Source organism: Podarcis muralis, chromosome 17 (assembly GCF_964188315.1).
Source record: "Podarcis muralis chromosome 17, rPodMur119.hap1.1, whole genome shotgun sequence".
Taxonomy (NCBI): domain Eukaryota; kingdom Metazoa; phylum Chordata; class Lepidosauria; order Squamata; family Lacertidae; genus Podarcis; species Podarcis muralis.
The window spans coordinates 27,336,835-27,348,848 of NC_135671.1; the positions used below are offsets into that span (position 1 = coordinate 27,336,835).

The following is a 12,014-nucleotide window of genomic DNA, read 5'->3' on the forward strand; positions in this document are numbered from 1 at the left end:
CTCGCTTCCTTTAGTGAGATCAGGGAAGTTTTTAATGTGTGACATTTTAATGTATTTTTAATCTTTGTTGGAAGCTGCCCAGAGTGGCTGGGGAAACCCAGCCAGATGGGCAGGGTACAAATATAATATAATATAATATAATATTAATAATTTAGTGAGTTTCCTCCTCTAAACCTTGCCTCAACCAAATTTAGATAGGAAAAAATAGAGAACGTATTTCCATGCAGATGCAGGTGACACCCTTAGGTGTCAAGTTTGGAAGTAATGAGAAAAGTATAATATTGAATTGGCGCCAACAGAATAATCTTCCAAAACTTGGCATAAGGAACTGAAAATCCACCTAGCTGTCACATCAGGTTTGGCACAGGAATAAGGAAGAACGTGATCTTTGTTTGGGGTGGCATCTATGGGTGGTGAGGGGAATTTCGGGCCCAACCCCTCATTATTAGCCTGGCTTATTATTGGTATTATCATCCCCCCCCCACTCCTCCCTGCCTTTTATTTCCTCACTCTGAGAAAGGGCTAAGGGGATCCTTCTTCAGAGTGAGAACTATATACAGGTGAAACTCAGAAAATTAGAATATTGTGGAAAAGTTCATTGATTTCAGTAATGCAACTTAAAAGGTGAAACTAATATATGAGATAGACTCATGACATGCAAAGTGAGATATGTCAAGCCTTTATTTGTTATAATTGTGATGTTTATGGCATACAGCTGATGAAAACCCCAAATTAACAATCTCAGAAAATTAGAATATTAAATGAAATCAGCAAAACAAGGACTGCAAATAGAGCAATATTGGACCTCTGAGAAGTAGAAGCATGCACATGTACTCAGTACTTGGTTTGGGCCCCTTTTGCATCAATTACTGCCTCAATGCGGCGTGGCATGGAGGCTATCAGCTTGTGGCACTGCTGAGGTGTTATGGAAGACCAGGAAGCTTCAATAGCAGCCTTCAGCTCTTCAACATTGCTCGGTCTCATGTCTCTCATCTTTCTCTTGGCAATGCCCCATAGATTCTCTATGGGGTTCAGGTCAGGTGGGTTTGCTGGCCAATCAAGCACAGTAATCCCATGGGCATTGAACTAGGTTTTGATACTTTTGGCAGTGTAGGCAGGTGACAAAGTCCTATTGGAAAATGAAATCAGCATCCCCATAAAGCTCGTCTGCGGAAGGAAGCATGAAGTGCTCCAAAATCTCCTGGTAGACAGCTATGTCGACCCTGGACTTAATGAAGCACAGTGGACCAACACCAGCTGATGACATGGCTCCCCAAATCTCTTTTCTGATGAGAGCAGCTTTTGCATCTCACTTGGAAACGAAGGACCCAGAGTCTGGAGGAAGAATGGGGAGGCACACAATGCCAGATGCTTGAAGTCCAATGTGAAGTTTCCAGTCTGTGTTGATTTGGGGAGCCATGTCATCAGCTGGTGTTGGTCCACTGTGCTTCATTAAGTCTGCTCTATATAAACAATATTCACTTCATCCACTCCAGTATAACACCGAACAAAGCCACTTTCTATGGACAAACGTGATCTTCAACCCTGAAATCCAAATGTCATTATTTCATTTTCTTTTTCATGCAGAAAGTCATAGAGGAGGCCTTTTTATCTTTTGCAGGTAGTCACATCTGGCACCAAAGTTACTTCTAACAATATGAACTTTTCCATCTTTTACCAGGTGTGCTATAGGGTTGTGATGCTGCTCTGCGGACTTTGGGGCCATCCTGTTCTGGCTGTGAGGGCCCTCTTTGAAATGAAAATTGCTGGCATAGCACCCAATGCCATCACATATGGGTACTACAACAAGGTAAGCAAGCAATGGGGTGAGCGGTTGGGGGAGACCACAATCGAGGAAGCCCTTACACACCGTGTAGATTCCTCTTGCTCTGGGTGATGACCTTGAGGAACCTTCCTGTTTAGGCCTGTTATTTAGGGCCAATTCTGAAAGAATCGTACGTGCTCATCGTATTTTGAAAGGAATCCTTTGAGCCACCTATCTGTTGTAACTGGTAATGGATCTCACTTCTTCATCCGTCGAATCTATTGGATATTTTTCACGGCATTGTCCCATAAATGTTAAAATTCCAGCAGCTCTCAGGTTTAGCTGTTAGTGAGATGGTTTCAAAGGGGGGAACCACTGAGCACAGCTGTGGTGCAATATAGCATTATATAGGAGGGTGGGACATGGGTGGTGCTGTGGGTTAAACCACAGAGTCTAGGGCTAGCCGATCAGAAGGTCGGCGGTTCGAATCCCCGCGACGGGGTGAGCTCCCGTTGCTCGGTCCCAGCTCCTGCCAACCTAGCAGTTCGAAAGCATGTCAAAGTGCAAGTAGATAAATAGGTGCCGCTCCGGCGGGAAGGGAAACGGCGTTTCCATGCACTGCTCTGGTTCGCCAGAAGCGGCTTTGTCATGCTGGCCACATGACCCGGAAGCTGTACGCCGCCTCCCTCGGCCAATAAAGCGAGATGAGCACCGCAACCCCAGAGTCGGCCACGACTGGACCTAATGGTCAGGGGTACCTTTACCTTTAGCAGGGTGGGAATGTTTAATGCATTGAGTTTTGGGATGTGGGCGTCCACCTGTTTTAGTGAAGAAGCGAGGTCGCTAAGAAAGAGGTTAAAAAGAGAGGGAGCTTTACTCCTCGGTTTATGATGACAGGATCTGTCATTTCATTCCCTGTTGTTGTTCTTATATGGCAGGTGTTCTTTGTATAAAGCTTTTTGATCAAGTAAAGTAATCTGGGTTCTAGGCCCATTGTCTCCAATTTGGTCCATAACAGCCCCCTGTCAACAGTGTCAAAAGCAGCCTTAATATCTAGGAAGGCCACATAGAGATGTTCTGCCACTGGGGAAGTGGTAATTCTGTATAGATTTGTTTTGGATGTTTGTATGTGATGCCAATAAAAGGTTTGATGACGATGATAAATAGAGCATTTTCCCTGAGATTGCAGTAGATAAATGCGTGTTATTTGAGATTGTTAGAGCATTTTGACTACGGGAAACATTGGCTTAATCATCTCACTTTTCCAGGCAGTTTTGGAGAGCCCGTGGCCCAGCAGCAATCGCAGTGGTATATTTCTCTGGACGAAGTTGCGAAATGTGGTGCACAGCATGGCACAATTTAGGCAATGTCTCAGAAAGTCAACACAGTGTTCGCAGGCTATTTCAATACCAGGTAATCCTACAGACCAGCTTCTGCAGAATCTGGGTAGAAAGAGCTCTCTCGTTGGCTTTAAGGTAGCATCAGGGGATTTCATCAAAGATCCATGTAACATAATTTGAGAAGAATCAAGCTGTATCTTGTTGGAAAGAGAGTGGGAAAAAAGCACCTTTCCCCATCCCTTGTGAGACTACCCACAGGTATTCAGATTCTGGACAATGGTTTGTCAAGAAACAAGTTGGGAAGTTTTTGCTTCTGTTTCTGATTAATAACAGCTTTCCATGTCCTCCGAACCTGGGCAATTTGTGGTTAATTTCAATTCCGGTTGTTAGAGCAAGACCATTTCAGCTTTTTTTCATTAACCAAAAATAAGATGATCCACAGTTTATGATGTGATGGCATTGCTAAAGATTTTGATTCCCGATTTTTTTTAAAATTTACACATGCTTTATACGTATATAATTGTGTTTTCTCTTATTTTTGTGAAATCGCTCAAGGGCGTTTTATGGGTGAGCGATTCATAAAAGGACTGTGGGACCTCGGTTTTCGAACGTAATCCGTTCCGGAAGACTGTTCGACTTCTGAAAAGCTCGAAAACCGAAAGCGGAAGCCTCAATTCAATAGGAGAACTCTAAACGGAAGCCACATAGCACGTTCGGCTTCCGAAAATCGTTGGAAAACCAAAGCAGTTACTTCCGAGTTTTCGGTGTTTGGGTTCCAAAATGTTTGTCGACAAAGACGTTCGAGAACCGAGATTCCACTGTAATTAAATGCGTGCTAAAAGAAAGCGATAGGGACGCGGGTGGCGCTGTGAGTTAAACCACAGAGCCTAGGACTTGCTGATCAGAAGGGCGGTGGTTCGCATCCCCGCGACGGGGTGAGCTCCCGTTGCTTGGTCCCTGCTCCTGCCAACCTAGCAGTTCAAAAGCACGTCAAAGTGCAAGTAGATAAATAGGTGCTGCTCCGGCGGGAAGGTAAACGGCATTTCCGTGTGCTGCTCTGGTTTGCCAGTCATGCTGGCCACATGACCCGGAAGCTGTACGCCGGCTCCCTCGGCCAGTAAAGCGAGATGAGCACCGCAACCCCAGAGTCAGCCACGACTGGACCTAATGGTCAGGGGTCCCTTTACCCTTTACTTAAAAGAAAGTGAATACGAAGCTGAAATGATCTCTTTGCTGCTGCACTGGAGGGATGGAGGAGGAGAGAGTTATTCATGATGGTCCAGTGTAGGCTTCCTCAACCTCAGCCCTCCAGATGTTTTGAGACTACAATTCCCATCATCCCTAACCACTGGTCCTGCTACCTAGGGATCATGGGAGTTGTAGGCCAAAACATCTGGAGGGCCGAGGTTGGCGAATCCTGGTTTAGCGCATTCTCTGAATGCGGCCAGCCACTGTCTCTTTTCTTTTTTTCAAATATTCATGCCTTTTGTATCTAATTCACTCTTGTTCCTGTCTTCAGCTCCTCAGATGCACACGGGTGGAAGTGATGGGGACACGGTGAGCCATGATAGTGTGACTAGTTCTAATGATGCTAACAGTGGGGAGCACACCTTCTTCGTCAGAGACTTAGTCAGGCTTGATTCCATTGCTAATCACTCTAGCACAGGTACTAGATACGTTGGGTTTCACTAACTGCACACCCTCCTCCTGGTACAGTGGTTCCCAATTGGTGGTCCGTGGACCCCAGAGGGGTCCGTGCGACCCAACCGGGGGGGTCCGCGGCACCATCCACATAACAAAAACTACCATAGAGGTATCAACATTTTCAAAAGCGGGGGTCCTACTTTTGGCTTTTGAAAAACAGGGGGTCTGCAGTCCTTAGCTCATTGGGAACCACTGTCCTAATACATTGCTGACTTGAATTTCCCTTGCGTCGTTCTCTCTGTTTGCAAGAAATTGTGTACTGTGAAATTTTGAGAGTTGAACAGCCGAATCCATCAGGACATAGTTCACGGGGTCATCATCAGGAAACGAACGGCATGTGTCAATCACAGGGTTCAGGCATAGAAGTATCTCACTGGTGTTGTTCCACATCTCATGATGTGGGTCCTAAAGGAGGAATAACTGGGGACAATATTAATGGGAAAGAGGGGGGGGGGACATGACACAGTGCTGTTGATTAATAATAAGGAAATGTAGCTTTGTGTCAGCTTGGAACTTGAATTCGCCCACCCTAGAGCAATTTAGTCTTCAGAAGCCAGTGGATAAGGCAAATTCTTGTACATACATGTAATCTGTTGATAAGAATAGAGCATGCTGTTCAAATTACAAATTGGCAAACAGCCTGTTGGCAGGAAAAGCATTGTGTTATATGTATATAAAAATGTATATTTGAACTTGGCTTACGTTTCGGGGAGGGAAAAGGGGAAATTGCTAAGAAGCAGCTGCACACTCAATGTGGAATATAGTGTTTCAGCCAAATCAGCAATAACTTGCATCAGGTAGAAACATTATAGATTGCAACCAACATTTGGTGGCCAGATACGAATGTGCATTTAGGGTTTTCTTTGGTTTTTCCTTAGCTCTGTGTAGTGTATTTTTATGAATACTCCTTAAATGTTTTCTTCCCCCTCTCACTCAGCCTTTCAAATGATATATGTTATGCATTTTAAATAAAGACAAAACTGAAGGCATTGCCACACAGAGATCTTCCTCATAGCCTGTCCATGTTTTTCCTCTTCTCTCACTTTCTGGACTAAACTTTCTGACATCTTTCCGTTTTAAAGCATTTTGAGTCTCTCTTTCCTGTGTAGATGGCCTGGCTGTTTTTGCCTTGTAGAACGACTAAACATTCCTTCTCTCTGATCTCTCTTGCTCTGCTTCTTGCTCTGTGCTGTCCCTTGGTGCCGCATTTGTCCTTGGTGTGGGGTGCAGACTTGCATGGCGCGAAGCCTTGGAGGCAAATGTGCACTAATTCTGCCCTTGAATGTTAACCACTCCAGGTAAATTTTCCCATTTATTAATGGGGTTCTTTTGTCACTTGATGCGCAAGGAGTAGTTAGAGGTTTTCCCCCCTTAACCTGATATTGTAAACAATGACCAGTTGGTGTGGCACACTTACTTGTAAGAACGAAGTTAGGCACTTTCCATTAATCGGTTAATCGCAGATTGGGCACAATGCCAGGAAGCTCCCCTGGCAATAAGCAAAAACCCGTTTGCCGTTAAGCAAGCTATCCTATAGGGACACGGGTGGCGCTGTGGGTTAAACCACAGAGCCTAGGACTTGCCAATCAGAAGGTTGGCGGTTCGAATCCCTGCAACGGGATGAGCTCCCATTGCTTGGTCCCTGCTCCTGCCAACCTAGCAGTTTGAAAGCATGAAGTGTAAGTAGATAAATAGGTACCGCCCTGGCGGGAAGGTAAACGATGTTTCCATGCACTGCTCTGGTTCACCAGAAGCGGCTTAGTCATGCTGGCCACATGACCTGGAAGCTGTACTTCGGCTCCCTCAGCCAATAAAGCGAGATGAGCGCCGCAACCCCAGAGTCGTCCACGACTGAACCTAATGGTCAGGGGTCCCTTTACCTTTACCTTTAAGCTATCCTATAAGCAGATGTGCTGCAGAACTTCTGTTTGGTACTTGGCACAAATTCATGTTGCATGCATTTCTGCTTCTGACCATCTTAGTGCACCTAATGGACTTAACGAGGGGGCTATAGCAGAGAGATACTGGGTTTTCCTAAGCTCTGTGACCATTGGGCAGCTGCTGGGATTGGCAGCCGGTGAGATCCCTCATTCTGCTGACCCTCAGCTGCACGAATGAGAAGCTGGGGGTTGCTGTGCAGTGAGAGGCCTAGACCCCAAGGCACAGCAGAGGTTAATTCAGTAGGATTGTGGCCCTGCATATGTGTAACGGGCAAGTAGCTAACAGCAGTGGGATAACTAGCTTCTATCCCAGAGAAGAGCAGCCTAATGCATATTATTGTGGGGTATGTGGTCACTGCTGTTTTTCCAGAAAAAGGTGCTGGAACTCACCATGAACGTCTCCCTTGTTCTCTTATAATGGTGGTGCTGTGGTCTAAACCACTGAGCCTCTTGCTTGCTGATCGGAAGGTCGGCAGTTTGAATCCCCGCAACGGGGTGAGCTCCCATTGCTCTGTCCCAGCTTCTGCCAACCTAGCAGTTCGAAAGCACAACAGTGCAAGTAGATAAATAGGTACCGCTGTGGCGGGAAGGTAAACGGTGCTTCCGTGTGCTCTGGCACTCGTCACGGTGTCCCATTGCGCCAGAAGCAGTTTAGTCCTGCTGGCCACATGACCCAGAAAGCTGTTTGCAGACAGACACTGGCTCCCTCAGCCTGAAAGCGAGATGAGCGCCGCACCCCATAGTCGCCTTTGATTGGACTTAACCATCCAGGGGTCCTTTTTACCTTATAATGGCCGTAGGAATGGTCCTTATTCCTCTGGGGAGAGTTACCATTTGTCAGCTTCAATAACGTCCTGCTGAAAATTCGCTCTGCAGATCAAACAAACCTTTTCATTCTGTCTCTGCTGCCGCTCTTTCCCCTTCGCACTCCAGATATTATGTGAGGGTAATTTTTGTGTGCAAGGCACCAAGAGTCCCCCCCCCTCCCCCAGTAATGTAAAACATCAAATGTGGGCTTGCCAATTGGGAAATAATTTGCTAGAATGTCTGTTGCATTTTTCCTCCCTGCAGGTGCTCAGTCCGATCAGGGTTATGGTTCTAAAGATGAACTTGTAAAGGATGATACAGACAGTCTTCATACAACAGATACGCTTGTAGAAAAAGCGCTTGTTGCCAAAGCTGACGACTTAATTGGAGGTATGGCGTTGACAATTTTATTCGATTTAGTGGTGCTTTATTAAGTAAAGCAAACGGACCTTGTGCGTTTTTGATCTTGCTAGGGAAAGCACACGTTCAGTATGTTTACAGCCTCCACCTGAATCTTTCAGAATAAAAAGGTTGGAGAAACAAACAATTAATAAAGTGCAGCTAGAGTTCGCTAGGCTGTGCTTTTTAATAGCAGTACAGTGGTACCTTGGGTTAAGTACTTAATTCGTTCCGGAGGTCCGTTCTTAACCTGAAACTGTTCTTAACGTGAAGCACCACTTTAGCTAATGGGGCCTCTAGCTGCTGCCGCGCCACCGGAGCACAATTTCTGTTCTCATCCTGAAGCAAAGTTCTTAACCTGAGGTACTATTTCTGGGTCAGCGGAGTCTGTAACCTGAAGCGTGTGTAACCTGAAGCGTATGTAACCCGAGGTACCACTGTACATAGCCAGGAGAAGTCCAGCCGATTTGAGCCTTCTCTTTCATTGGTGACGCTCTCTGTGCAACATAGCTGTCAGAGACCCTTGTGCATCGAGAGCTGGGAATTTCAGGGCAGAAAGGAGCATAGGGGAAAGTGCTCACTCTTGCCACTGCTCACTCACCTGAAGGGGATGGGGAAACAGGTAGCAACAACAAGGAGAAGCAGCAAGGGCCCTGGGCTGGGGGTGGGTGAGTTTGGCAGTGGGTCCGCTTGCTGGAATGTGGGCTGAGGTCGGTACCCAGAGCTGCTAGTCCTGACTGAGCGACTACCAACAATCTGTCTGCTATGTGAAATACTGAGGGTGAGGATGCTTAGCAAGTACATGTCCTAAATTGTGGAATACCCTCTCCAAAGAGGTCTTGCATCTCCTCATCGCTGGCCTTTTTTGTCTGCAGCCAAAAGTTGGCTTTTCAGGGAAGTCTTTGGGCTGTTCTAGGGTGCTGTCATCAATTTCATTTGCAGCCACTATTCCCTGTCCCCCCCCCCCCCTGTTTAAAATGTTACCTTTTGTGTGAGAGAGTGTATGGAATTAAACTCTGTTTTGTTTGATTAAAGTTATGCACCGCTTGGTTGTAAAAAACAAAACACCTCAAAGTGGTTTAAATTTAAATATTTGGCTAACTGTAAGTGCCAGAAAAGTATTGGCCTGGCCTAAAATCCATTTTATAAAATGGTAGAAATGATACTTCTTTGCTGCAATGCACTGGTTTTGAGCTTCTGTTTTACTGGCAGAGCATTTAACTCTTTGCCCTCTCTCCCTTCCCTTTTGAAGAATTTTGCGTTGCCGGTGAGTCTGTTGAAAAGCCACATCATCATGCAGAACCACACAGTCCGGTTGAAGTATCTTTGCACCCGTCTAGCAGCATCGTCAAGATTCCCTCTTGTGTTTTTGATAGCACCGGCAGGAAGAGCAGCAGCGGTGAGTTAGTGAACACACTTTGGTTATTGTAGCTATAAAACGGATGGCCAGTTAGGCAAGCCTGATCCTGCCCAAGAAAACGTCTTTGATGTGTCAGGTGCTGGAATGTGTATAGGAATAATAAAGACCAGCGCTTGTGGGTATATGCAGAATGCCTTTTCTCTCGCTGAAAAGTTTTGCCAGACATCTGGGATTTCTTGCAGTGGAGGAGGGAGAGAAATAAATCTCTAGCAACGTTTGTACAGAATTAAGCCCTGCATTAAAAAATACTAATTTGGCAGGTAGGTCCCTTCTGAACTTTCCAGTACCCTTGCCCAGCGAGAGGTTTAGGACTGTAACTGTTTTTATTTTGAAAGTGTCCAACTTTAATATGCTTCTTGGAAAAGCATGTTGAATGTAATGTGCAGTTTAGCCAGCCAGCTCATCAAATTATTTTGCTTTTATGTTTTTTTGTGGTCCCTCTTTTGTATTCTCCTGTGCTTTTCATGCATTTTGCATTCATCATTTTTGCATTCCCGGAATCGATGCATTGTTTTATTCATGCTCACGTTCTTTGTATGTTTAAAGGAACGGGATCCAGTCCTCTTTTCATAGCTCAGGATACTGTTGAAGATTCTGTGTTTGACAGCAACACTTCTCCCAAGAGAACCAGCGAAAAAGGGAATAAAAAACAGAAGCTTTTTTCAGAAAGGAGCTGCAGCTTCAGCTCCGAAAGCAGGGCAGGCATGTTGCGGAAGAAGAGCAGCCTGGATTTGAATACCAGCGACGTAGCCATCATGATGGGCGCGGATGCAAAGATTCTTACGGCGGCTCTGTCCGGGACCAAAACGTCACCGCCGCCCCACATGAACAAACCCCACAGCTTTGACACCGCAGGTGGCGGGCTGTTCTTCTCTGCCACAGACACGACTAGGACTCGTGCGAGCGAAAATATTTGGGAAGCAGAGTCTAGGTCGTCCCCTGTTCTGGAGGAGCCCGAGGAAGGGCAGGAGCAGCTTGAAAACGGGCACGACGACCACACGGCCAAAGCGGAGATCACCAACCCCAAACCTCTTGAAACCGCGCAGCCCCAAACGGAGCAGGCGGAACCCAAAGACGCAGCGAACAAGAGAAGTAGTTTATATGGCGTGGCCAGGCCTGTTGAGCGAGAGGACGTTCAAGTGGGCTTGGACCCTTTGTCTTTGCTGGCAACCGAGACCGCAGAGCCCAAACCCGCCGAAGAGGAGGAAAAGTTGATGTCGCCGGTCGTGGCGCGCAACCTGGCCGACGAGATCGAAAGCTACATGAACCTGAAAAGTCCCCTCGGCAGCAAATCTTCCAGCATGGAGCTCCACAGGCCAGACGGCGTGGGCCAAGAGGCAGCCTCCCCATCTCTCCTAGGCCCTTCTCTCGAGAGGAGGTCGAGCTTGCCCTCTGATTCCGCTCCGCCAGCCCAGGTTCCGAACGCGAGCCGGAAGAGCCCTGCCGTCTCCAGGTCCAAAACGTTCACCGGGAGACCCAAACAACTGGCCCTTTCGCGTAGCCAAAAAGAACGGTCGACATCTTTGACGGGCTTGGGTAAAACTTCGCCGCAGGCATCGTTGGGCACGGTCGTCACAACTCTGTCTGGTCTGAAGCTAGACCACATATTATCGGGACCTAAAATGGACGTCCTGAAGTCTGGAATGAAACAAGCAGCTCATGTCGCCAGCAAAGTGTGGGGTGCTGTGTCCTCAGCATACAGCTATTCAGACGATGAGGTAAGTTTGAATTTGTTTGTTTTATTTTTTATTTTTTTAAAAAACCATTTTTATTTGGTTTACAAATATAATTTTATAACAATCCATATCCATATCCATATATAGAGATCCTCTGAATCTCAAGACCCACCCCCATCCCCTTCATGGGTCCTGTTGTCAATATTTGAAACCGTATATTATTAAGTCTATATTTTATATCAATCTGTATTATCCAAAACGTTTGTTATATTCCAAGTGAGGTTAAAATCCTGCTGTTTTCATCTGCTTGCAATGATCTCCTAAATATATTATGAATTTTACCCATTTTTAAAAAGTTTTTTAGTTGTTTTCTTCTTGATTCCTGAGCTTTCCCATCAGTTTTGCCATTTTGGCATAGTCCATCAGCTTAGTTTGCCATTCCTCTCTGGCAGGGACTCTTTCTTTTTCCCATCTTGAATTTATATATATTTGTAACAGTTTCTAGGAGCCTGGCGATAGCTTGCCCTTTACAGGCAACTCCCAATTTTTGTGGGAGTTACATTCTGCTCTTCCATGTGTGTAATAGCGTGAAATTGCATATATTGGAAGCGCCCGGGAGAGTTCTCCTGCCTTGTGCGGAGGCGCTTTCTGAATCCCAAAAGAAGAGAAAATCCTCTTTGGGCTCTGAGGAGGGTCTCCTCATGAGCTGGAGGCATATCAGGGCTTTGCTGAGGCCTCCTTGGGACACGGGTGGCGCTGTGGTCTAAACCACTGAACCTCTTGGGCTTGCTGATTGGAAGGTCAGCGCTTCGAATCTGCATGGTGGGGTGAGCTCCTGTTGCTCTGTCCCAGCTCTTGCCAACCTAGCAATTTGAAAGTATACCAGCACAAGTAGATAAATAGGTACCTCTGCGGCGGGAAGGTAAACGGCGTTTCCGTGCGCTCTGGTTTCTGTCACGGTTC

At 46.3% G+C, this 12,014-nt stretch overlaps 2 protein-coding genes across 2 annotated transcripts in view; both read left to right on the top strand.

Annotated features, from left to right (window-relative positions):
• ADAMTSL1 (ADAMTS like 1) overlaps positions 1-12,014 on the top strand; it is a 718,478-nt gene that overhangs the window by 674,504 nt on the left and 31,960 nt on the right. The gene's annotated exons all lie outside the window — the stretch shown is intronic.
• The window catches only part of DENND4C (DENN domain containing 4C), an 84,247-nt gene that overhangs the window by 57,750 nt on the left and 14,483 nt on the right, over positions 1-12,014 (top strand). Inside the window, exons 18-23 of the mRNA XM_028712948.2 lie at positions 1,682-1,810; positions 3,034-3,178; positions 4,625-4,771; positions 7,821-7,946; positions 9,208-9,354; positions 9,922-11,093. Coding sequence (XP_028568781.2) covers positions 1,682-1,810; positions 3,034-3,178; positions 4,625-4,771; positions 7,821-7,946; positions 9,208-9,354; positions 9,922-11,093 — 1,866 coding nt within the window. The remainder of the gene's footprint in view (positions 1-1,681; positions 1,811-3,033; positions 3,179-4,624; positions 4,772-7,820; positions 7,947-9,207; positions 9,355-9,921; positions 11,094-12,014) is intronic.